At 43.7% G+C, this 27,058-nt stretch overlaps 1 protein-coding gene across 1 annotated transcript; it reads left to right on the forward strand.

The window, feature by feature from the left end:
• The first annotated feature begins 16,453 nt into the window (after positions 1 to 16,453).
• Positions 16,454 to 26,705, forward strand: LOC143804201 (uncharacterized). Its single transcript, XM_077282060.1, has 6 exons — positions 16,454 to 16,797; positions 17,647 to 17,814; positions 17,898 to 18,021; positions 18,137 to 18,234; positions 21,183 to 21,240; positions 23,116 to 26,705. Exons 1-6 carry the CDS (start codon positions 16,690 to 16,692, stop codon positions 24,168 to 24,170), a joined length of 1,611 nt encoding a protein of 536 aa, XP_077138175.1. The 5' UTR covers positions 16,454 to 16,689; the 3' UTR covers positions 24,171 to 26,705.
• Positions 26,706 to 27,058: the final 353 nt, after the last annotated feature.

Below are 27,058 nucleotides of genomic sequence, written 5' to 3' on the forward strand. Positions count from 1 at the left end.
TATTTGTTCTTTGAGAAAGTGACAGCCGGTGGGTGACTTTTATTGTTTGTTTCATCATGGAGCTGTGTCTGTGTAAATGGCATTAGTATGGAGAGTACAGCACTGTATATACATAGTACTATGGTATACACAATACTACACTGCTCAAAAAAATAAAGGGAACATTTAAACAACAGAATATAACTCCAAGTAAATCAAACTTCTGTGAAATCAAACTGTCCACTTAGGAAGCAACACTGATTGACAATCAGTTTCACCTGCTGTTGTGCAAATGGAATAGACAACAGATGGAAATTATTGGCAATTATCAAGACACCCTCAATAAAGGAGAGGTTCTGCAGGTGGGGACCACAGACCACATCTCAGTACCAATGCTTTCTGGCTGATGTTTTGGTCACTTTTGAATGTTGGTTGTGCTTTCACACTCGTGGTAGCATGAGACGGACTCTACAACCCACACAAGTGGCTCAGGTAGTGCAGGTCATCCAGGATGGCACATCAATGTGAGCTGTGGCAAGAAGGACCGCTACCTCTACCTTTGTGCAAGGAGGAGCACTGCAAAACGACCTCCAGCAGGCCACAAATGTGCATCTGTCTGCACAAACTGTTAGAAACCGACTCCATGAGGATGGTCTGAGTGCCCGATGTTCACAGATGGGGGTTGTGCTCACAGCCCAACACCGTGCATGACGCTCTGTATTTGCCACAGAACAACAGAATTGGAAAATTCGCCACTGGTGCCCTGTTCTTTTCACAGATGAAAGCAGGTTCACACTGAGCACATGTGACAGACCTGACAGAGTCTGGAGATGCCGTGGAGAGTGATCTGCTGCCTGCAACATCCTTCAGCATGATCGCTTTGGCAGTGGGTCAGTAATGGTGTGGGGTGGCATTTCTTTGGAGGGCCGCACAGCGCTCCATGTGCTCGCCAGAGGTAGCCTGACTGCCACTAAGTATGTAGCACCCCCACTGCCGCAGGGCCGAGGGGTACCCGGTACCGGGCCTCTGAGTCTCTGGTCTGGGGTTGTCACGGTGGCTAGACCCGGTCCGTGACCCTGCTGAAGGGTGCCCAATAATAGGTGTGGATGGTGGTGGTAGTGCGGTGCAGTGCCGGTCACAGTAAATAACGAGGACACCAGGTTGCAGTCTCTTTACCTCTTTACTGAAGGCTTCGAGTTAGCCAATCCAGAGCACTGTTAACCGGGCTGTCTGAGACCGGCCGGTCCAAAGGCACATTAGGAGTTCCCCTTTACAGGCGAGAGTCAGCGTCTACCTGCTAGCGCCTATGTGTTGTAGTCCTTCCCTGCTGAGCACCCCGGGATAGTCCTCACAACTGATTCTGTCTGCCTCTGATGTTCGTTCTCTCTCCGTCCCCCAGATGATATGGCTAGGACGCACGCGTATGACGGGGTAGGCTGGAGTTCTTCCGGGACTCTAGAGTCGCCCCTCTCCCACAGCTGCCTCCATTGTCTGCTTAGGTGTTTAAGTGAGACAGCCAACCTATAATTGGCTGTCCTGCCGTGGTTTGAAGTAATGCTTAAAGTCTCTTACTTTCTCGGCGTTCCGGCCACCGACTGTTTGCGCCTCAGAAGGATGTTGCCTCGATCTTACAGCACGACTCCTTCTGGTCCTATCGCCTCTTTGCTGTATTCCCGTTTTCTCACTCTTTGTCCTTTCTTAGGAATCTGTCAGGATCCCATCCCTGACAGGTCCTCTCTCTAGCTCTTCCCAGTTACTTCTCACTGTCTTCCTGTCCAACCCCCAGTTTTACCAGAGTGTGAGGAGTGGCCTACTAGATAGAACCACTCCCCCTGGTGGCCGGAGTGTGAAGTGTAGTGTGAGTGTTACCTGGTCAGGTGAACTCCTCTAGTGCAATCAGACGCAACATCGCCCCCCTTAGCGGCAGAGCGACGTTACTGCAACGACCAGGACTCTGGGGCGCTGCAAGTACCTGCATGTAGAAAAGCCGCGAAGACACCATCACGTGTTTGTCAACGCAAGCAATGAATAGCCAGGTCTTTCACCGGGAAGGAACAACCCCGGGAAGGGAGCATCCAATAAAGGAAAACCACCTATGCCAAAACATGGTATCCATCCACAGACAAATACCCCGAAACAGCTGTCTGTGGAAAAAATGGATGCTGCCCTTCCCGTGGTTGTTCCTTCCCAGTGAAAGACCTGGCTATTCATTGCTTGCGTTGAGAAACACGTGATGGTGTCTCTGCGGCTTTTCTACATGCATTTGCATATTTCCCACAAGGGATGGGGGCAGTGTTCTGGATCACTGCGTTGAGAAACACGTGATGGTGTCTCCGCGATGTTGGATGTTTTGATCTCCCCGAGGTCATTCATCCTTATGTTTATTGCCATTAGGTACCGAGATGAGATCCCCAGACTCCTTGTGAGACCATATGCTGGTTCGGTTGGCCCTGGGTTCCTCCTAATGCAGGACAATGCCAGACCTCATGTGACTGGAGTGTGTCAGCAATTCCTGCAAGAACAAGGCATTGTTTCTATGGACTGGCCCGCCTGTTCCCCAGACCTGAATCCCATTGAGCACATCTGGGACATCATGTCTCGCTCCATCCACCAACGTCACGTTGCACCACAGACTGTTCAGGAGTTGGCAGTTGCTTTAGTCCAGATCTGGGAGAAGATCCATCAGGAGACCATCCGCTGCCTCATCAGGAACATGCCCAGGTGTTGTACAGTAGGGAGGTCATACAGGCACGTGGAGGCCACACACAATACTGAGCATCTTTTCTTTGTCATGAGGCATTTCCACTGAAGTTGGATCAGCCTATAATTTGATTTTCCACTTTGATTTTGAGTATCATTCCAAATCCAGACCTCCATGGGATATTAATTTTGATTTACATTGATAATTGTTTTATTGTTCTGAACACTGTAACAGCGTGTCCCTCCCCCGGCCTGTGTCCCTGGACTGCCATGTAATCAGGCTTGAGTAAAAAACCAGTGGGTGGAGCCCTCCCCCATGGAAGGGTGGATCCCAGGCCACAGAACAATAGCCTCATGTGTTGGCTGATTCAGTTGTGTGGTGACTCGGGAAGGGCTGGGGTCTTATGCTGAGGCGAGATCCTGGTGCCAGTGTGTGGAGGGTTAAAAGCTGCCACATTGGACTGTTGTGGCCCTCATCTGCTGGAGCCATTGAATTCACTCAAGGACTATTTCTATTTCCCTGGCTTCGGATTGCCAGGTGGCACCCCCGGATCTCCTCCCTTTGTGTGGACTCATTGTGGACTCATTATGGACACTGCAGAATTACTTTAATTTGTGTTATCCCAGTTCCCTGTTCCAATAAATCTTGTTGGATTGTTTATCGGCCTGGTGTCTCTTGCTGCTCTGTTGCAAACCCCATCACAAACACATTCCACTATTCAATGAATAAAAATTTGCAACTGGAATATTTCATTCAGAGATATCTAGGATGTGGTATTTTAGTGTTCCCTTTATTTTTTTGAGCAGTGTATAATCTTCTGCAGTATTACATGTCATTTTGATTATAGCTCAATAATATTTATGTGCAACTTTAAGAGCTATTACTGAGAGCTTAAATTGAACTCCACGGTTAAGTTTTCCGCGCCACTGGTGAGATTGTATTGGGCAGGTGATGAGCAGTGCCTGGTTTTCTCCACATATATCGCTTGTAATTATCACGAAAAACGTCTATCTTCGTCTCATCAGACCAGAGAATCTTATTTCTCATAGACTGCGAGTCATTCATGTGTTTTTTAGCAAACTCTATGCAGGCATTCATATGTCCTGTACTGAGGAGAGGCATCTGTCGGGTCACTCTGCCATAAAGGCCCGACTGGTGGAGGGCTGCACTGATAGTTGACTTTGTGGAACTTTCTCCCATCTCCCTACTGCATCTCTGGAGCTCAGCCGCAGTGATCTTGTGGTTCTACTTTACCTCTCTCACCAAGGCTCTTCTTCCACGATTGCTTAGTTTGGCTAAATGGCCAGGTCTAGGAAGACTTCTGGTGGTCCAAAACTTCTTCCATTTCTTCCATTGGAGGCCACTGTGCTCTTAGGAACTTTGAGTACTGCAGAAATACTGTTGTAACCTTGGCCAGATCTGTTCCTTGCCATAATTCTGTCTCTGAGCTCCTTGGCCAGTTACTTTGACCTCATGATTCACAATTGGTCTGACATGCACTGTGAGCTGTGAGGTCTTATATAGACAGGTGTGCACCTTTCCAAATCAAGTCCTATCAGTTTAATTAACCACAGCTGGCCTCAAAAGAAGGAGTAAACCATCTGAAGGAGGATCACAAGGAAATGGACAGCATGTGACTTAAATATGATTGTCTGAGCAAAGGGTCTGAATACTTATGGCCATGTGATATTTCAGGTTTTCTTTTTTAATAAATATACAAAAATTTCTACATTTCTATTTTTTCAGTCAAGATGGGGTGAGGAGTGTACATTAATGAGAAAAAATGAACTTTTTTGAATTTACCAAATGGCTGCAATAATACAAAGAATGAAAAATTTAAAGGGGTCCGAATACTTTCCGTACCCACTGTATTTGGTACATTGTGCAAAAAAAGAGAACATTGGAGAGCTCCGGAAGACAACAGTGGTGAATGATTGCAGAATCCTTTCGATGGTGAAGAAAAACCCATTCACAACATCCTTCTAAGTGAAGAACATTCTCCATGAAGGCAGTGTTTCAATATCTAAGACTACCATAAAGAGTAATTTCATGAGAGCAGTTACAGAGAGGGTTCACCACAAGGTGCAAACCATTAACCACTTAAGCCCCAAGGGTGGTTTGCACGTTAATGACCGGGCCAATTTTTACAATTCTGACCACTGTCCCTTTATGAGGTTATAACTCTGGAACGCTTCAACGGATCTTGGCGATTCTGACATTGTTTTCTCCTGACATATTGTACTTCATGATGGTAACATTTCTTCGATATAACTTGCGTTTATTTGTGAAAAAAACGAAAATTTGGTGAAAATTTTGAAAATTTTGCAATTTTCCAACTTTGAATTTTTATGCCCTTAAATCACAGAGATATGTCACACAAAATACTTAATAAGTAACATTTCCCACATGTCTACTTTACATCAGCACAATTTTGGAACCAAAATTTTTTTTTGTTAGGGAGTTATAAGGGTTAAAAGTTGACCAGCAATTTCCCATTTTTACAACTCCAATATTTTTTAGGGACCACATCACATTTGAAGTCATTTTGAGGGGTCTATATGATATAAAACAACTAAGTGTGACACCATTCTAAAAACTGCACCCCTCAAGGTGCTCAAAACCACATTAAAGAAGTTAATTAACCCTCCTGTTTTACAGGAATTTTTGGAATGTTTAAAAAAAAATGAACATTTAACTTTTTTTCACAAATTTATTTCAGCTCCATGTTGTTTTATTTTACCAAGGGTAACAGGAGAAAATGGACGCCAAAAGTTGTTGTACAATTTGTCCTGAGTACGCTGATACCCCATATGTGGGGGTAAACCACTGTTTGGGTGCATGGCAGAGCTCGGAAGGGAAGGAGCGCCGTTTGACTTTTCAATGCAAAATTGACTGGAATTGAGATGGGACGCCATGTTGCATTTGGAGAGCCCCTGATGTGCCTAAACATTGAAACCCCCCATAAATGACACCATTTTAGAAAGTAGACCCCCTAAGGAACTTATCTAGATGTGTGGTGAGCACTTTAACCCACCAAGTGCTTCACAGAAGTTTATAATGCAGAGCCGTCAAAATAAAAAATCATATTTTTTCGCAAATATGATCTTTTCGCCCCCAATTTTTTATTTTCCCAATGGTAAGAGAAGAAATTGGACCACAAATGTTGTTGTGCCATTTGTTCTGAGTACACCGATACCCCATATGTTGGGGTAAACCACTGTTTGGGCGCATGGCAGAGCTCGGAAGGGAAGGAGCGCCATTTGACTTATCAATGCAAAATTGACTGGAATTTAGATGGGACGCCATGTCACGTTTGGAGGGCCCCTGATGTTCCTAAACATTGAAATCCCCCACAAGTGACACCATTTTGGAACGTAGACCTCATAAGGAACTTATCTAGATGTGTTTTGACAGCTTTGAACCCCCAAGTGTTTCACTACAGTTTATAACTCAGAGCCGTGAAAATAAAAATTCTTTTTTTTTTCACAAAAATTATTTTTTAGCCACCAGTTTTGTATTTTTCCAAGGGTAACAGGAGAAATTGGACCCTAAAAGTTGTTGTACAATTTGTCCTGAGTACGCTGATACCCCATATGTGGGGGGAACCACCGTTTGGGCGCGTGGCAGAGCTCGGAAAGGAAGAAGCGCCATTTGGAATGCAGACCTAGATGGATTGGTCTGCAGGCATCACGTTGCATTTGCAGAGCCCCTGATGCACCTAAACAGTAGAAACCCCCCACAAGTGACCCCATATAGGAAACTAGACCCCCATGGAACTTATCTAGATGTGTTGTGAGAACTTTGAACCCCCAAGTGTTTCACTGCAGTTTATAAAGCAGTCGTGAAAATAAAAATTATTTTTTTCCCACAAAAATGGTTTTTTAGCCCCCCAAATTTTTATTTTCCCAAGGGTAACAAGAGAAATTGGACCCCAATAGTTGTTGTCCAATTTGTCCTGAGTATGGTGATATCCCATATGTTGGGGTAAACCCCTGTTTTGGCGCACGGGAGAGCTCGGAAGGGAAGGAGCCCTGTTCAACGCAGAATTGGCTGGAAATGTCGCGTTTGGAGAGCCCTGATGTGCCTAAACAGTGGAAACCCCCAATTCTAACTGAAACCCTATCCCAAAAACACCCTTAACCTTAATCCCAACCATAACCCTAACCACACCCCTAAACCTTAAACACCCCTAACCCTAATCCCAACCGTAAATGTAATCCAAACCCTAACCCTAACTTTAGCCCCAACCCTAACCCTAACTTTAGCCCCAACCCTAACTGTAGCCCTAACCTTAACTTTAACCCTAACCCTAACTTTACCTCCAGCCCTAACCCTAACTTTAGCCCCAGCCCTAACTGTAGCCCTAACCCTAACTGTAGCTCTAGCCCCAACCCTAACCCCAACCCGAGCCCCAACCCTAGCCCTAACCCCAACCCTAACCCCAACCCGAGCCCCAACCCTAGCCCTAACCCTAACCCTTAACCCTAGCCCTAACCCTAGCCCTAACCCTAACCCTAGCTCTAACCCTAGCCCTAACCCTAGCTTTAACCCTAGCCGTAACCCTAGCCCTAATGGGAAAATGGAAATAAATACATTTTTTTTATTTTTTCCTAACTAAGGGGGTGATGAAGGGGTGGTTGGTTTACTTTTATAGTGGGTTTTTTAGCGGATTTTTATGATTGGCAGCCGTCACACACTAAAAGACGCTTTTTATTGCAAAAAATATTTTTTGCGTTACCACATTTTGAGACCTATAATTTTTCCATATTTTGGTCCACAGAGTCATGTGAGGTCTTGTTTTTTGCGGGACAAGTTGACGTTTTTATTGGTACCATTTTCAGGCATGTGACATTTTTTGATCGCTTTTTATTTTTGTGAGGCAGAATGACCAAAAACCAGCTATTCATGAATTTCTTTTTTTTTTTTGGGGGGGGGGCGTTTATACCGTTCCACATTTGGTAAAATTTATAAAGCAGCTTTATTCCTCGGGTCAGTACGATTACAGCGATACCTCATTTACATAATTTTTTTATGTTTTGGTGCTTTTATACGATAAAAACTATTATACAAAAAATAATTATTTTTGCATCGCTTTATTCTGAGGACTATAACTTTTTTATTTTTTTGCTGATCATGCTGTATTGCGGCTCGTTTTTTGCGGGACAAGATGACGTTTTCAGCGGTACCATGGTTATTTATATCCGTCTTTTTGATCGCGTGTTATTCCACTTTTTGTTCAGCGTTATGATAATAAAGCATTGTTTTGCCTCGTTTTTTTTTTACGGTGTTCACTGAAGTGGTTAACTAGTGGGACACTTTTATAGGTCAGGTCATTAAGGACACAGCGATACTAAATACCGTATATACTCGAGTATAAGCCGACCCCCCTAATTTTGCCACAAAAAAATGGGAAAACTTATTGACTCGAGTATAAGCCTAGGGTAGGAAATGCAGCTACCGGTGAATTTCAAAAATAAAAATAGATGCTCCATACCGTTCATTATTGCCCCATAAGATGCTCCATATAAAGCTGTGCCACATATAATGCTCCATACATTTCATTATGGCCCCATAGATGCTCCATATAAAACTGTGCCACATATAATGCTCCATACATTTCATTATTATTATTTATTATTATTATTTATTTATATAGCACAATTAATTCCATGGTGCTGTACATGAGAAGGGGTTACATACAAATTACAGATATCACTTACAGTAAACAAACTTACAATGACAGACTGATACAGAGGGGCGAGGACCCTGCCCTTGCGGGCATACATTCTGCAGGATTATGGGGAAGGAGACAGTAGGTAGGGGGTTGCAGGAGTTCCGGTGTTGGTGAGGCGGTAGCTTCGGTACAAATTACAGATATCACTTACAGTAAACAAACTTACAATGACAGACTGATACAGAGGGGCGAGGACCCTGCCCTTGCGGGCATACATTCTGCAGGATTATGGGGAAGGAGACAGTAGGTAGGGGGTTGCAGGAGTTCCAGTGTTGGTGAGGCGGTAGCTTCGGTGGTGATGAGGAGGCAGCGGGGTCAGTTCAGGCTGTAGGCTTTCCTGAAGAGATGAGTTTTCAGGTTCCGTCTGAAGGATCCGAATGTGGTGGATAACCGGACGTGTTGGGGCAGAGAATTCCAGAGGATGGGGGATATTCGGGAGAAGTCTTGGAGGCGATTGGATGAGGAGCGAATAAGTGTGGAGGAGAGAAGGAGGTCTTGGGAGGACCGGAGATTACGTGAGGGAAGATATATGGAGATTAGTTCAGAGATATATGGAGGAGACAAGTTATGGATGGCTTTGTAGGTCAGTATTAGTAATTTGAAATGGATACGCTGAGGGAATGGGAGCCAGTTAAGAGATTTGCAGAGGGGGGAAGCGGAGGAGTAGCGAGGAGAGAGATGGATTAGTCGGGCAGCAGAGTTAAGGATGGACTGGAGAGGTGCAAGGGTGTTAGCAGGGAGGCCGCAGAAAAGGATGTTGCAGTAGTCAAGGCGGGAGATGATGAGGGCATGCACAAGCATTTTAGTAGATTGAAGGTTGAGGAAAGGACGGATTCTGGAGATATTTTTGAGCTGGAGGCGACAGGAGGTGGAAAGAGCTTGGATGTGTGGTTTGAAGGACAGGGCAGAGTCGAAGGTTACTCCGAGGCAGCGGACTTCCGGTACGGGGGAAAGCATGATGTCATTGATTGCGATAGATAGGTCAGGTAAGGAAGATCTGTGGGATGGAGGAAAGATGATGAGTTCAGATTTGTTCACATTGAGTTTGAGGAATCGAGAGGAGAAGAAGGAGGATATGGCTGATAAGCACTCTGGGATTCTGGACAGCAGAGCGGTGACGTCTGGGCCGGAGAGGTAGATCTGAGTGTCATCAGCATAGAGGTGGTACTGGAATCCATGGGACTTTATGAGTTGTCCCAGGCCGAGTGTATAGATTGAGAAGAGTAGGGGTCCTAGAACAGAGCCTTGGGGGACTCCAACAGAGAGAGGGTGGGATGAGGAGGTAGTGTGAGAGTGGGAGACACTGAATGTGCGGTTGGAAAGGTATGAGGAGATCCAGGATAGGGCGAGGTCTTTGATGCCAAAGGAGGAAAGGATCTGTAGTAGGAGGCAGTGGTCAACTGTGTCAAAAGCAGAGGACAGGTCTAGAAGGAGGAGTACAGAGTATTGTCCGTTAGCTTTGGCGGTAAGTAGGTCGTTAGTGATTTTGGTCAGGGCTGTCTCAGTTGAGTGATGGGGGCGGAAACCAGATTGTAGATTGTCAAAGAGCAAGTTAGATGAAAGGTGGGAGGATAGTTCAGCGTGGACGTGCTGCTCCAGGAGTTTGGAAGCGAATGGGAGCAGCGATATTGGGCTATAGCTGGACATAGCTGTTGGGTCGAGGGTTGGCTTTTTAAGGATAGGCGTGATTGTGGCATGTTTGAACGCAGAAGGGAAGATGCCAGAAGTTAGTGATAGGTTGAACAGGTGGGTTAGGGATGGGATAAGTGTGGTGGTGAGGTTGGGGAGGAGGTGGGATGGGATGGGGTCGAGCGCACAGGTGGTGAGGTGCGATTTGGAGAGGAGACAGTTAAGCCCCCGTTCAGTGATGTTATGGCCCCATAAGATGCTCCATATAAAACTGTGCCACATATAATGCTCCATACTGTTCATTATTGCCCCATAAGATGCTCCATATAAAGCTGTGCCATATATAATGCTCCATACAGTTGATTATTGCCCCATAGATGATCCATATATAGCTGTGCCATATAGAATGCTCTGCACCGTTCATTATGGCCCCATAGATGCTCCATGCAAAACTGTGCCATATAGAATGCTCTGCACCGTTCATTATGGCCCCATAGATGCTCCTTATAAAGCTGTGTCATATAGAATGCTCTGCATAGATTTTTTTTTTTTAAGAAGCTGTGCAGTTCTTAAAAAGCAAAAATAAGATCAACCTCTACCAGAATGATGGAAAGAATAAAGTATAGAGAAGTCTTGAATCGGCTCCAAAGCACAGCACAGCGTCTGTAACACATGGTGGAGGTACTGTGATGGTGCGGGCGTGCATGGCTTTCAGTGGCATCGGGTCACTTTGTTGATGATATGCCTGAATACAGAAGCAGCCAGATGAGTCCTGTGTGTACAAGGTGAGACTTTCTGCTGAGATCCAACCAAATACAGCAAGATTCATTGAAAGGTGCTTCAGATGACAGATGGACAATCACCCAAAACATCCTGCGAAAGCAAAGAAGGGGAATATTCTGCAATGGCCGAATCAAACACCAGATCTCAGCCCATTGAGCCACATTTCACAGGCTGAAGTCTAAACTTAAGGCAGAAAGAGCCAAAAACAAGCGAAAACTGAAGTAACTGCAGTAAAGGTGGAGCGCCTCCAGACGCAGGGCCGCGGGGCACTCGGTACCGGGCCTCTCTGTCTCAGTCCTGGGGTTGTCACGGTGGCCTGACCTGGGCGGTGACCCTGCTAAGGGGCGTCCAATTAAAGGTGGTGGTGCGTGGTGCGATGAAATAACGAGGACACAAGGTTGCAGTCTCTTTACCTCTTTACTGTAGGCTTCAGGATCCGCAATCCAGAGCACTGCTAACAGGGCTGGCTGAGACCGGCCGGTCCGAAGGCACATCCAGAGTTCCTTTTGCAGGTGGAAATCAGTGCCTACCTTCTAGCTCCTGTGTGTTGTAGTACTTCCCTGCTGAGCACCATGGGATAGTCCTCACAACTGTTGTGTCTGTTTCTGATGTTCTTCCCCACAACTCTCGTTTCTATTCTGATGTTCTTCTCCGTCCCCCAGATGATTTGGCTAGGACGCACCAGTATGACAGGTAGGCCTGGAGTTCTTCCGGGACCCTAGTGTCACCCCTCTCCCACAGTTGCCCCCTATGTCTGCTTAGGTGATTTAGGTGAGACAGCCAACCTATAATTAACTGTCCTGCCGTTGGTTTGAAGTAATGCTTGGAGCCCAATACTTCCTCGGCGTTCCGGCCACCGGCTACACGCCTCAGTAGGATGTTGACGATCTCGGGGCACGACTCCTACTGGTATTATCTCCTTTTTGCTGTGATCTCGTTTCTCACTTCTTCACAATAAACCTCGCTTCTTGTCCTTTCTTAAGATACCGCCGCAAATCAGGCGCGGTTCCGTAACGTTCTGTCCTGTTCGCTAGGCCTCTGTCAGGATCCCACCCCTGACAGGGACCCCCCTGAATTTTTCCCAAGTAACCCCCTCTCTCACTAGGTGTTGCCTGGGCAAAACCCAGTCAGCTTCTCTCTAACTTCCTATCCAACCCCCAGTTTAACCAGATTGTGAGGAGTGGCCTAATACATAGTACCCTTGCTCCCCCTGGAGGCCAGACTGTGAAGTGTATTGGTGCCTGTGATACCTGGTCGGGTGAACTCCTTTAGTGCAATCAGACGTACCATCACTCCCCTTAGTGGCAGAGCGATGTTACTGCAACGACCAGGTCTCTGGGGCGCTGCACTGGCACGAAGCCTCACACCGGAGGACACCAGTGATGGGTGACGTCCATGGCCTCCAGACTTCAGGCTGTCATTATTACAAAGCCTCACACCGGAGGAGACCAGTGATGGTGACATCCATGTCCTCCAGACTTCAGGCAGTCATTTCTGCAAAGGATTCTCTACCAAGTATTAATCATGAACATTTTATTTATTGTGAAGTTAATTTGTCCAATTACTTTTGAGTCCATGAAATGAGGAGACTTTTGTGGAAAAATGACTGCAATTCCTAAATATTTCATATGATATTTTTGTTCAACCCCTTTAATTCGACCTGAAAGTCTCCACTTCAATTGCATCTCAGTTGTTTCATTTTAAATAAAAAATAGTGGTCTTCAGAGCTGAAATCACGTCAATCCTGTCACTGTCCAAAGATTTGTGGACCTAAATGTGTGTGTATACCGTATTTTTTGGATTATAACACGCACCTTTTTTCCCCCAAATCTAGGGTGAAAATGCTGTTGCGTCTTATAATGCGGATATACCTTACCGACCGCTGTGGAGCGGGTTTCCAGGGTTGCTGTTGGAGGAGGCAAGAGTGGAGCGTTGCTGCTGGGATGAGGGGGTGTTCGTATATGTGGCGTGCCGCTGCGGTGGCTCTGCTGACATTTTGTGAAAGCCCAGAACCCCCATACTTACATGGTTTACTATGTGGTGCATTCCAGGAAAATGGCTGCCGGGGGCAGCGCATGCGCAGATGGAGATCTCGAGTCGGCACCAAGATCTTGGGAGATGAGATCTTAGTGTCGAGATCTAGGTCCTTGCACTAGGTCCTTAACCCCTTTTCGGAGCCGCAGCATGAAGACAAGGAGAGGATGTCATCGTTAGAAGATGGGAGGTGCTGAACTGGACTGCGACGCCCATTGGACCGGACTGCAGCGGGACCGCCCCTGGGTGAGTATAATCTAACCTCTTTTTCTCATCTTTCAGGATACATCGGGGGCTTATCTACAGCATTACAGAATGCATTACAGAATGCTGGAGATAAGCCCCTGATGCTGGTGGGCTTAGCTCACCTTCGATTTTAGAGGTGACAGGTTCCCTTTAATCCCCTAAATGCTGCAAACGAAAGCGCCCTTGGCGGGGTCCCGATCTTTGCCATGGTGGACACGGTGTTGTCATGACAACATCCGGGTCACCAGAGCTAGTCAAGTTGCTAGATCATGGTCAAAACATGATCAGCAACTTTATCTGTCAGAGCAGAGCTGACAGTTTGCATAGCATAGGGATGCTACTGCATCCTCATGCTTCACAAAAAATCAGCATGCAAAAAATGATAGTCCCATAGTGGGACAAAATAAAGTAAAAATATAAAAAATAATTAAAAAAATCAAAAGATATTGTACCCATAATTAAATATTTTTATGGAAAAAACATATAAACAATAAAAGGACACATATTTGGTATCTCCACATCCGGAACAACCCGACCTATAAAACTTTCCCACTAGTTAACCCCTGTAGAGAACATCATTAAAAAATAAATAAAAAAACAAGGCAAAAAACAATTTATCATCAAACTGCCAAATGAAAAGTGGACTAAAATACGATAATAAAGACAGATATAAATAAACATGGTACAGCGGAAAACGTCATCTTGTCAAACAAAAAAAGACACCATGCAGCTCCTTGAGCAGAGAAATAAAAAAGTTATAGCTCTCAGAATAAAGCAATGGAAAAATTTTTTTTTTTCTATAAAATAGTTTTGATTGTGCAAAACTGCCAAAACATAAATAAACCTATATAAATGAGGTATCGCTGTAATCGTACTGACCCGAAGAATAAAACTGTTTTATCAATTTTACCACATGTGGAATTACATCCCCGTCACTCAGAGATTTAGATGGAAACTCCAAAGTAAGCGCTCAGTGTAGAGCGCAGGATAAATGTGATCCCAAACATTATGTAAAACGTTCCCAATAAAATCTTCAACTCAATCCACAAAAAAGCAAGTCCTCACTCAGGTCCATCATCTGTTAGCAGAAATATAGGGGGTTTCCATGTTACTAGTAGAGGAAAGGCTCTGGAAAAGCAAATGGCTCCATAACCCTCCAAAAGAAATTCAGCAAATTCTACGCTCCGAAATCCAAATGCCCCCCTCCCTTCTGAGCCCCACAGTGTTCCTAAACCACATATAGCATCCACATGTTTGGCATTTCTGAAGCAAAGAGAGCCCGCCTAACTTACGGGTGCGTGTCTCCAGAAGCACGGGCTGGGCATAACATTCTGGTGACTGCAACGTACTTGTCACTACAACATACTGGTCACTATAGCTTAATGCTCACTACAAAGGCAGTTTACAATTTTCACTCGGCAAGATTCATTGTTTGTTTCTGGAAAATACCCATGGAGTCAAAATCAGCACTACACCTGTAGATAAATTCCCAAAGGGGTATAATTTCCAAAATTAGGGTGAATTCTGCTCTTCTATCGATTAGGGGCTCTGTATATGGAGTCCGCAAACTGTTCTAGGAAAATCTGTGCTCCAGGAGGAAATTAGCGCTCTGTTCCTCCCGAGTCTCTCCATATGGCCAAGTAGTACTGTACAGACATATATTAGATATTGCCACAGTCAGCAGAAATTGCAGAACAAATTTCTGTGCCATTTTTACCCACTTCTTGTGTGAAAATGTAAAATCTGGGGCTAAAACTAAATTTTTTGTGGTAAAAATGTAGTACTTCTGTGAAGCACCTGGGGGTTGAAAGTGCTCACCACACATCTAAATGCATTCCTTGAGAGGTCTAGTTTCCAAAATGGGGTTACTAGTGGGGGTTTCCACTGTTTAGGCACATCATGGGCTCTCCAAACAAGACGTGATGTCCACTAATGATCCCAGGAAATTTAACATTCAAAAAGTCAAACGGAGCTCCTTCCCTTCCGAGCTCTGTCATGCGCTCAAACAGTGGTTTTCTCCCTCATATGGGGTATCAGAGTACTCAGGATAAATTACAAATCAAATTTCGGGGTCCTTTTTTTCCTGTAACTCTCGTCAAAATAAAAAAATTTGGTTCTAAAGTAATTTTTTTGAGAAAAAACTTAAATGTTAATTTTTTTTTCCCACATTCCAAAAATTTCTGTGAAGCACCTGAAGGGTTAATAAATTTATTGAATGTGATTTTGAGCACCTTGAGGGGTGCAGTTTTTAGAATGGTGTCACTTTTGGGTATCTTCTTTCATCTAGACCCCTCAAAGTGACTTTAAGGCCCCATACACACGTTCAGGAATTGATGCAGAAAATTCCTGTGAAAATCCGGACATTTCTGCCGGATTTCCGCATGAAAACCGCATGCGTTTTTTAGCGCGTTTTTTTGACGCGTTTTTGACGCGTTTTTGACGCGGTTTTTCCCAAACGTTTCCTAATGCATTAGACAGTGGGAAAACCGCGAAAAAACCGCAAAATTAATGAGCATGTCTGGTTTTTTACCGCAATGCGTTTTTCATGCGGAAAAACGCACATCATGTGCACAGAAATTGCGGATTTCATTAAAAATGATAGGATGCTTAATGTATGCAGATTATTTGCGGTTTTATAGCGTTTTTATAGCGCAAAAACGCTAAAAAACCGCAAATAATCTGCACTGTGTGAACATAGCCTAAATGTGAGATGGTCTCTAAAAAAAATGGTGTTGTAAATATTGTTGGAAAAATGAGAAATCGCTGGTCAACTTTTAACCCTTATAACTTCCTAACAAAACAAAAATTGGTTTCAAAATTCCTACAATCCTATATCTCAAACAGACAATATTATTTACGGACATATTGGGAAACCATAATAAATCATTATGATTATCAGTGATCCGTGTCTACAGCCCATAAATCTCAGACGTCGGCTGCAGTCACTGTAAACTGTAAAATGATGATAATTATAGTCAAAGTCATTAGTAGATGTTTCTTCAACATAGAAAAAATCAAATATCCAAAATATTTTTACGTACAGAGCAAAAAAAGCGCCCTAATTTTACGGAGAGTTCTGGAATTTCTGGACGATTGGCGACCCTTTTCTCCAGGCTCCACACCCCTTTCTCCATACACAGCTCCAGTCTGCGCTGCTGGAGGAAAAGTCACATTGCTGTGCTCTGGTGATAGGATGGCACACACTGGTGCAGGAGGGAGGGAGCTTCTGCAGGACACAACTCTATATGGGAGGAGCTGCACATGTTGTATCCTGGCAGCTGCAGGACCTGTGGTGATGTCATGGTCATGTGATCAGTCAATGAAGGAGGAGGAGGAGGAGTAAAGCTGTGGAGCTCTTGCATTGTGCAGCACTTCCTGTCATGTGACCAGTGTGAAGTTCTGCACTTCTTTAGCCGCTAAGATCTACGACGTCTATCCTGTGTGTAACTGATCACATGACTGTGACATCACCGCAGGTCCTAGGAGGTCACATCTGATCGGTGACCGGTCAGGGTGCGTGCGACTTATCTCAGTCCTGTATAATTCCCAATTCGTGAGACCCTGTACTTTATTTTAATAGACGATGGTCCTTTCCATCAATGACCCCCCGAGGATGGAGCAGGACACAGACCACATGGCGGCTCGGATATTAGACCTCACCCTGGAGATAATCTACTGGATCACTGGAGAGGTGAGATCTTCACATCACTCTGATCTCTAGTAAACCCTTAGCGATGGTCATCGTACATGCATGGCGGACATGCACTCTCGCTGCATGGAGCGGCCTCAGGAGCCGTGTCACATACCAGCACCGTGGAGTAACTGATGATATTGATGGCAACTCCGATCACATTAGTTTCACCTCTTGAATGTCACTCTCACGTGTGACATCGGCATTTAGGAGGCTTCGACATTGCGGCCGTCCAATCACACGACAGGATCACAGGATGCCGTTTAGTTACAATGGCAGCAGGCGGCCTTCAGCCTGCCACGTGAAATCTCCTATGAAGCTTGTGACTGATCCTCATAGAAAACCAAATTTTTAAATGCTCTGCAACACTACAGTACTAAGGAAACTAGTTAAACTGTATAAAATAATTTAAGAGTGAAACTATGGAGGACAGTGATAGAATAGAGTCAGAGAGTGTGTGAGAGTCCAGATGTGTGAGATTTCTGTGGGGGTGCACTAGTTGTTGGACATGGGTGACAGGTGAGGAGGACAGGGAAAAGAATGTGAGTAGATGGTGGTGAGATATAGAGAAAAGAGAGGTTGTGAAGTTAGATAGTGAGCAGAGACAGGTGAAGACCAGGTCTATTGTATGTCCGTCTGTGTGGGTGGCTGAGAAGGATGACTGAGCAAGTCCAAAAGGTGAAGTGAGTGACAGGAATTTGGAGGCTGCCGACTGGTGGATGTCAATGGGGATGTTGAAGTAACCCATGATGATGGTGGGAATGTCACCAGAGAGAAAGTGAAGAAGCCAGGTGGAGAACTGATCAATTCTTGGCCTCTGTGTAGTGATCGGCATCTACCCATACACAGGATCACACAGTAGTGAAGACGTCGTCTGGGGAGTGTGTGACCCCCGGGGTGTCAGGAGGGTGGAGCAGGACCCCGAGTGACATCACCGAGCCTCCACCTCATTCACTGATACATGAGCAGAAGATCCTAGAACTGACCAATAGGATCACTGAGCTGCTGAGCGGAGAGGTGAGCACTGCCGGGAATGCTGGGACATTATACAATAACGCCTAGGGAGGGGTCTGCTAATGGCGGGTCATTGTGTGTGTCAGGTTCCTATAAGGTGTCAGGACGTCACCGTCTATTTCTCCATGGAGGAGTGGGAGTATATAGAAGGACACAAGGATCTGTACAAGGACGCCATGATGGAGGATCACCGGTCCATCACATCTCCGGGTAAGAGGAGACCTTCCTGGGTTGTAGAGAACAGGTCTGAGAGTCGTCTAGATTCCCCATCATCTGCTCATCACATATAGACAATGTATTCAGTCACTGCGGTTATTTCCTATAGATGGATCCAGTCCGAGAAATCCCCCGGAGAGAAGTCCCAGTCCTCTATATTCCCAGGAGTGTTTAAAAAAAGAGGAAGATGTCTTCCTGGATCATCAGGTAGATGAGATGAGATTCCTAAAAATCCTCTATAGATGTAAGAAAGCATCTATCTAATCTCCATCCACCGTGCTGTGTACTATGGATTTTATTAGATTCTAGCTTTCAGTAATGACTAGATGATAAAATGTACAAATATGAAAATAATACTGTGAGCAGCTTTTCTCTTTAATGTCACCACAAAGGACGATGATATCTGCATAGTCATATCAAGAAGTGATAAAAGGCTTCTATATTGTAAAAGCAACTACTGAATAATCTAGAACTGGTGTTTCTGAGCACAGTAGTACTCTTACCAAGAGGGTTCCTGCACACAACTGTAAAATTCGAGTGCTATCAGTCATTTTTACCTATAGCAGTTGTCCTTATGTTATTGTATGGAGCTGTGCACATATCCAATGTTTTCCCTCAGATGGAATCAGTGTAACCTGGCGCGGTGCAGTAGCCATGGGCGAGGTAGTGGTCTCTTGCGCCTCAGCGCGTTTCTTGAAGGTGGAGCACCAAATACCTGTCCGCTGAGTTTGCTGTCACTGCCAGCAGCCCTGTGAACTCCTCACTCTCAGCTCCCAACTCTTGTATGGAGCAGCAGGAGATTGGGATCGCTGCTCTGTCCTGCCCCTCTACGAGAGCCTACAAACATGGGGGAATCATGGCGCTTGGGATGGGCTTCTTCACTCTGGGTGGCACTGCTGTAGACTGCCTTAGGGACTGCCTGAGTTCCATCTTCACTCGGAAGATGGACACCGCAAACCACACCCCTCGGACCAACTTCCTTCAGAAATTGCACAACCTCTCTAGGTTGAAAACTCTGAGCATAAAATTGAAAGGGCCCATTCCTGTTCCTCCTTGTTCTTTTTATTTCGGATCACATCCGCGACCGCTCCATGCCTTGGTAGCAGGAGGCGCTCATCTAAGAGAGAAGGCCACTTCCAGGGTCAGTGGGGAACCCACCAGTGTTTGGACCCGTAAGGCCTCTAGGAGCTTTACCCATCCGAGGGCCATGAACCAGATTGTCAGAGGCTCAGCTTCCTGCTCATACCCTGCCTCAGTCTCCTCCATAAGGCAGCCCATACTCACTTCTGCTTCCCTCATTGCCATCAGTTCGTGCAACCGTCCTTGCCCTATTTTCTCCTCAACCGGTTCACTCTGTGCCAGACCTCCTTTCGAAAACTAAAAATCACACTCCACCATCATACTGCACTTATCTTCCTTCTCGACTGGTGCCCATCATGGCTTCCGCCTTTTGCTGGGTGACGTTTTCTCTGTCTCACCATTCCGTTTCTCTGCCGCCCATTCTCTTGAATCACAACTTACAGGTCAGGCCTTTTCCTTCCACTTTGTTTTCCTGCAATGGCCACTCTGCTGTAGGCTGGAAATTCCAGTCATAATACCCCCTCTGATAGATAAGTTGGACAACGCTTCTCGCCCTTTCATTCCTTCTACACCCATGATGTGTGGGCTCTTCTTGTTATTCTGCACCACTAACCGCCATTATGAAGTTCATGTTCGGCGCCATCTTAGACCGCGCATCAGTTGCCATCCTCTACGTAACGCTAGTCTTCTCCACATCACTCTGTTCTTCTAGCTGCAAGATTCGAACCTACCAACTACACCAAGTGTAACGTGGCGAAGGGTAATAGCTGTGGACAAGGTACTCATCTGTTGCACCCCAGCATGTTAGATGAAGTTAGGGTCGTGGCTGGAGATGTGGACTTGTACTGTGAGGGAGCTATGCCCGTTCAGGAGGCATGTAACCGATGTTGCTGGTTTCCTAGGACCAGATGTTTCACAGTTGAATGAGGGAGACCACCATTCAAAAATAAACTTATTACTGAACGGCAACTTGGTAGGGATTATAGTAGATAGCATGTACACAACTTTATGAATGTTTCCTTCACAATACCGAGCATTTTCCACAAAGTGTCATTTCCTTCTTCTTTACTCTTTTATTCCCTATCTGTACCGTTCCTCTTCACTTCACTACAACACAGCTCAGTACTACAGTCCAGTTTGTAAGAGTCTTGTGCTCCACATTCGGTTCCGTTTCCTTTTCCCCTTAGGGGAACTACTTTGCCAGTATCTCTACTGTCTCTGACACTCTGGAACGCCCGCCTGGGGCACTCTCATCAACTTACATACTCTGTCCGGCTTAGGACCGTTATCTCTGAATTATAAACTCTATGCCATTCTGCTAGGCGCCTGACCCAGGACCCGTCTCCGATCACTCTGTTCCTTCAGTCACTTATCTTCTGCTTCTCTGATACTGGATCTTGCTATCCTCTTTCTTTGTCTCCTCTCTCGGTAGGGACACCCACATCATGTGGCACTTATCATACTAGACCTTAGGTCTTTCTTCTATGCACGCTGGGCCGCTACTGACTTCCTGACAGGAACTGTCTCTTGTTCCTTCAGCTTAACCGTACCCATTCGAGGCTGGTCCCAAACATTAACTCTTGCTATCCCTACTGTCATCAATTCACAATACCAACATCGTTAATGCACATCACAGTTTACAGTATAATAGCGCTTGTTTCTTTGAGGGGGAACATGGACAATATGTCCAACTTCTTACATTGGTCCGAGAAAAAAAATTGCAGCATGTATGAGTTACATCCAATTAATGGGTCGTTCTTTGCCATTCTTGTCTATGGTTCCATGGAAAATAATCACACTGCTCTTGGATATGACATTCAGGTGCGGTCCAATTTTCACAGACTGAATGGAGAAGAAGCAGATTTTTTTTTTCTCCTCATGCAAGAAAAATCGGATTGAACTCTGATCAGAGCATGATTAGCATATTCAGCCTGATTTTCTTGGATGGTGAGAAATATGGTCGTGTGACCCTAGCCATAGACTCAGATAATTTTATGCCGAAAAATTTCTGTCTGTATAATACTTCAATGATGGTTCCTTTATTTTCTCATGTCTATACTGTGCGATTCTTGCAGGAAAGTTTTGGTGGAATGATGAGTGGATTTGAAAACCCCACACCAGTGCCAGTGACTGGTAAGAGCCGCTCGCACATTAATATTACTACTATTATTGTTAATGAGTCATCTAGTGCCATATCATTCATTCATATTTTTTTGCACTGGTGGAATGAGACACAATATGGACGGATACAATTAGATCCTCAAAGAAGATTTTAGTGCAGATAGCGATTCATAGTGAAGGTTACATGACACCAAAAGCTTAAGCTATTAGTTGTTATTTATGGACCCCAAGGGGCAAGAAACCGGGTTGTGGTTTTCCTGAATCTTATGTTCCTATTGGGCTGGATATATGCAATGACAGACATGTCCTGATCCTTTAAAATAAGTTTTCAATGAATAGACCAGAATGTTGCTGGTTTCTACGTTGGACTTTTGCAAGTATACAGGATTTAGGATGTTGTGTAGGCACCAGACAGGTCAGAAGGCTACGTCTATTGTTTCATTGGTGGCAGTGTGTCCTATCTGGTTGTCCTGCTGCCTGGTGGGTTTTTTAGGTCCGTTAATATTCTGGATTTGGTGAATGCTAACAATGCATGTCCAGTTGGACCGGTCCCTCCTTTGTGCAATATCAATGAGTATTCTACTCATATGACCCTATTCATGGAAATGTTTTCGAGACCATGTCTCAACCAGCCATGAGACATGCAGCCGCGGAGACTCCAACATATTATTCGAGTACACCGAAGACACTCAGCCTTATCCCAGCACGTTCTCTCATCACTAGTTACCATCTATGAGGATAAAGGGGTGACTCAGAAGGTAAAAGTGCTTGTTTTCTACCATGTCCCACCAATTAAAAGGAAAATTAAGCATCATCACCCAACCAATATAGTACATCTCTATGCACAAATATTACACTTATGGAAAACTGTCTGAATGGCATTCTGAGGTATATTCTAAAAAAAAAAAAAAAAAAAAGGAATCAAAGGGGAAAAGTTTTATTAAAGCAAATTTGTCAGCAGGATTTTGCTATTTAATCTGAAGACAGCATGAGGTAGGGGTTAAGACACTGAGTGTGTCGTTTACTTAAAGTGAAGGTTTTATCACTAGGACATTATCATTGCCCAGACTGGCTGCATCCCTTTCCGACCACCCTCTCCTGTTATAAGTAGCTCACTGTCAATAGACAATGTACACAGAAAACTGTAGTGTTGGTAGGCTCAGCTTTCTGAGATCTTCTACATGATACATCTAAGAACTCTGATTGTATCACAGCTGCTGCACCCAGTAAACTAAGTGATACATCATTGGAATCAGGGTCTATTTTCCTACATTATGCTGTTCTCAGATAAGGTAGCAAAACCTGATGACAGATTCCCTTTAAAAACTGTGATTTCCGGTCTTTAGGTCAAGTGTAAAACTGTATATGGTGAATACTAATCATCTGCCTAGGATAGCAATTTTCAGAAAACATGCAGCTCGAAGAAATAAGTCTTAAATATGGCAGTGGGATGTTTAGATTATGAAGTAAGTTGGTGGTAAATCCTTAGCTGAACCGAGAGCAATTGTAGGGTGGTACACAGAGATGAACAAAGAGATAGCGGGTGAGGCAGCATAGAGGAGAGCTTGCGGAAGAGATTGCTAAGTCTAAAGTGTATCTTATAGTGGATAATCAACCAGTAAATGAAAATTGCACATTATTATTAGTAACTGTTTTCTTGCATGTCCATTTTACTTTGTTTTTTTGTTGTTTTTTTAATTATTTTATTTGGTAATGAGTTTCTCTATAAAGCTTGGTGGATTTATAACTATTATTTATTTATTTTTATTTATCTATATTACTCACTTATCTAGCATCATTAATTACACAGCGCTTTAAAGACATCATTATAACTGATATTTTTATTTTTGGGAAATAAAAAATGTTGCTTTATTTTTTGTTTTCCAGTTGAAGACTGGATGACACCCTTCTATGAACATTCTTTTTTATCTCCTTATGATGAATTAGAAGATAACTATAGCACACAAGCTAATTCCATGACTCCGAATGTACCCGTTGTCTTTCAAAGCGGAGATCTGTCCACTGAACTTGTCAGTCACAAGAAATCTTCATGTCATCAATTACCAAAAGGCAAACAAAGAACTGAACATAGGCAGGGTAAAACATTACCATCTGGGAAACGTATTAACAAGAAATCTAACCTTTCAGTGCAAGGAAGAATGAACAAAGATGAGAGGCCATTTACATGTTTAGAATGTGGGAGGTGTTTTGGCTATAAATCAGTATTTCTTGAACATCAGAGAACTCACACAGGGGAGAAGCCATTTTCATGTCCTGAATGTGGAAAATGTTTCAGTCAAAAATCATATCTTGTGGATCATCTAAGATCTCACACAGGTGAGAAACCATTTTCATGTTTAGAATGTGGGAAATGTTTTGGTAAGAAATCAATTCTTCGGGAACATAGAAGAACTCACACAGGGGAGAAGCCATTTTCATGTTCAGAATGTGGGAAATGTTTTGGCCACAGATCAGATCTGGTTATACATCAGAGAACTCACACGGGAGAGAGGCCATTTTCATGTTCAATTTGTAGTAAATGTTTTGGCAACAAATCGGGTCTTATTAAACATCAGAAAACTCACACAGGAGAGAGGCCATTTTCATGTTCAGTGTGTGGGAAATGTTTTTGTCAGAAATCGGGTCTTGTATATCATCAGAGAGCTCACTCAGGGGAGAAACCATTTTCATGTTCTGAATGTGGGAAATGTTTTGGACAAAAGGTAAGTCTTGTGGGACATCTAAGAATCCACACAGGGGAGAAGCCATTTTCATGTTCAGAATGTGGAAAATGTTTTAGCCAGAAATCTAGTCTTATAAATCATCAGAGAATTCATTCAGGAGAGAAGCCATTTTCATGTCCTGAATGTTGGAAATGTTTTGGACTGAAATCTTATCTTGTGGAACATCTAAAGATTCATTCAGGAGAGAAGTCATTATAATTCTCAGAATGTGGAAATGTTGCAGATTTGGAGATTCATTGTAGGACCTACTACCTAATAATGTTTCCGGACGAATAACTTAATACTTAGAGGACCCATGTAACGATAGTCAGAGAATCTGTGGTGCAACCTTACGATGCTCTATACACATGGCCACTGTCCTGTTCCTGACTGTATAAGCACATTGGCAGTCACTGTAACACACAGCTGCCCTTCTACTCTAACGCTAAAGATCAGTGATTCTTTTCTTTGTATTCTGTGGACAAAGCCGATGACTAAATTGGTGTTAAAAGGGCAAGAAAAGATTGGGTCTCATTTACACTTCAACACGAAAATATTAAAACAAACTCTGTTAAAAAACACTACTCCTCTCATCTGAGGACTTCGCCACATTCACTATCTGAACAAAACAGGATACATTCCCTAATTATTGAATATACATTTTTCTTTTCAGTCCCATTGGCACAAGTATATAAAATCCAACACCTAGCCATGTAGTTTGCTTTTACCAACGTTTGTGAAAAAATTGGTTTTCTAAGTAGCTCACTGTATTTGAGCCTGGTACTGTAACAGGATGTCTTTCTAAGTCAGTGATGTGTCTACCATCATTAGTATTCTATGATCAACTGTAAGTGTATTATTGAAAAGTTTGTGTTTAGGATTGACAGCTACTTAGCCACAAATTGGCAAACTATGCAATATTACAGAGCGAAGTAGCCATAGTGCATAAAAGTTGCTAATGCTCTACTGATTCATTAAATGCAGAATTCCAATTTCGCCTCGCCACCTGTCCACTTCACCCTAACCCATCTCATCACTAACCACACTACAGTATTTATCCCAGCTGTAATATAGTTCTTCAATGTATCATTAAACACCGTAGTTTTCCATTCTTTTAAAAATGCAACCATCACACCCATATTTAAGAAGCCATCACTCAACCAGACCTCCTCGTCTAGCTTTCACCCCATTTCATTTACTCTTATTTGCCACTAAACTCCTTGGGTATCATGTCCACCTTGTACTCTCTTACCACTTCTTATCTAACTATTTGTGCAGCACAATTAAGTTGCGACCTCACCATTCTAATCGCCTTAAGCAAAAATGCCAACAAACTGCTAATTGCCAAAGCTAATCAATATTACTTCATAGTCCTCATCCTAAACCTGTCCTCTATCTTCACCACAGTGACCTCTCCCTCCTATTACATATCCTTTCATCCCTTTGCGTTACTGATGTTACCCTCTTGTGGCTCACTTCATACATCACCAACCACACATTTAGTGTCTCCCACTACCACCACAGCCCACTCTCTCTCTGTTGGTGTCCCTCAAGGTTTTGTCTTGAGATCCATACTCGTCTCCATTTACACCTTTGGACACTTCATAGAATCATGCGGCTTTTAGTAGCTTTTTTACTCTGATGTAACTAAAATAATACTCTCTGAACCAAACGTCATCTCACCTATGTCTAGAATTTTAGTAACCTTCTTCTCCTGCTTTCTTAAACTCAACATGTTGAAAACGGAAATTATTATTTTTCCACCACTTCGAACAAAACCCCCATCAGAACTTACAATCACTGCAATCAACTCCACGATTCTTTCATTCTCAAGTAACCTTTGACTCTGATCTGTGCTTCTCACATTCAAACACTTATCACACCTCCCACCTCCAACTTAAAAACATTTATTGAATCCACTCTCAACTTTGAAACGGAAAGAATGACTACCGCAACAGCCTTCTCTGTAGCCGCTAACATTCTGGTTCCCTTCAATCCATCCTTAACTCTGCTGCCTAATTAATCCATCTCGTCCTTTGCTAATCTTCTGCCTATACCCACTGGCAAAGCCGTCACTGGCTCCCTAACACTAGGATAATGTAGTTCAAAGTATTATCAATGTCTTACAAGGTCATCCCTAATCTCTTAATATACTGTACATCTCTGACCTACTTTAGTACTACTTCTTCACTCATAATCTCTGGTCATTGGTCTTCACAAGACCTTCTTCTTCTTTTGTCTGCTTCTCATGCAACCTTCCCAAGATTTCTTGAGTGCTTCCACCATACTCAGGAACTAGCTAGCTACCCCAACCGATCAGAGTCTCCCTGACCTTCAAAGCCTTCATAAGCCTACAACCTGCATAAACCCTGCTGCTACCGCACTGTCATATCAGTAGCTTGACCCTCACCTACTGTATCCTTCGCCTGTAGATTATAAGCCCTCAAGTGCAAGTTCTTCATCCTATTGTACCTGTCACTTAGCCACGCGTAGTTTTACTTGCTTTATATCTAGTTGTGTATTGTTAAATAACATGTACTGTATACCCTGTTTTCATCTGTACTGCTCTTATAGAATAAAAGGTGCTATAAAATAAATAATAATGAGAAGGGTTTTTGTTTACTGATATTTATCCTTTTACCCAGCACCCCATCAGGTGGTATGGTAATTGTCTACTGATGTGGGATGAAAAGAGTCTCAAGCTTCTGCGTTTGTTGATAATAATCCCTAATAATAAAATGACCCTTGGGTGTATTGAAGGCAGTCTTCCACTCATCACTTTTGCGGATACGTATAAGGTTACATGCCCTTCTCAGATTCAGTTTAGAAAACAACTTTGTACCTTCTTGTTGATTAAACAGATCACGAATAAGAGGTAATGAGTATGGATTATGTACAGTATAATCTTATTAATCTCTCTAAAATCCAAACAAGGACGCAAACCTCCATCTTGTTTCTTAAAGAAAAAATCCATGGCAACTGGCAAGGTGGAAGGCTTTATGTGATCCTTGGAGAGACTCTATGGAATGCATTCTTTCAAGTCACTTCTTTCAGGAAGAGAAAGGTTAATAAGATGAGATTTAGGCAATTTGGCTCTTGAGATAAAT

Source organism: Ranitomeya variabilis, chromosome 2 (genome assembly GCF_051348905.1).
Source record: "Ranitomeya variabilis isolate aRanVar5 chromosome 2, aRanVar5.hap1, whole genome shotgun sequence".
NCBI lineage: Eukaryota > Metazoa > Chordata > Amphibia > Anura > Dendrobatidae > Ranitomeya > Ranitomeya variabilis.

What these genes read in the sequence shown, in the direction of transcription:
- LOC143804201 (XM_077282060.1), top strand. Translation starts at nt 16,690, where the DNA reads ATGGTCCTTTCCATCAATGACCCCCCGAGGATGGAGCAGGACACAGAC. An exon ending in CCGGTCCATCACATCTCCGG is followed by an intron (nt 18,022 to 18,136) that starts GTAAGAGGAGAC and finishes TATTTCCTATAG; the next exon opens with ATGGATCCAGTCCGAGAAAT. An exon ending in CACACCAGTGCCAGTGACTG is followed by an intron (nt 21,241 to 23,115) that starts GTAAGAGCCGCT and finishes TTTGTTTTCCAG; the next exon opens with TTGAAGACTGGATGACACCC.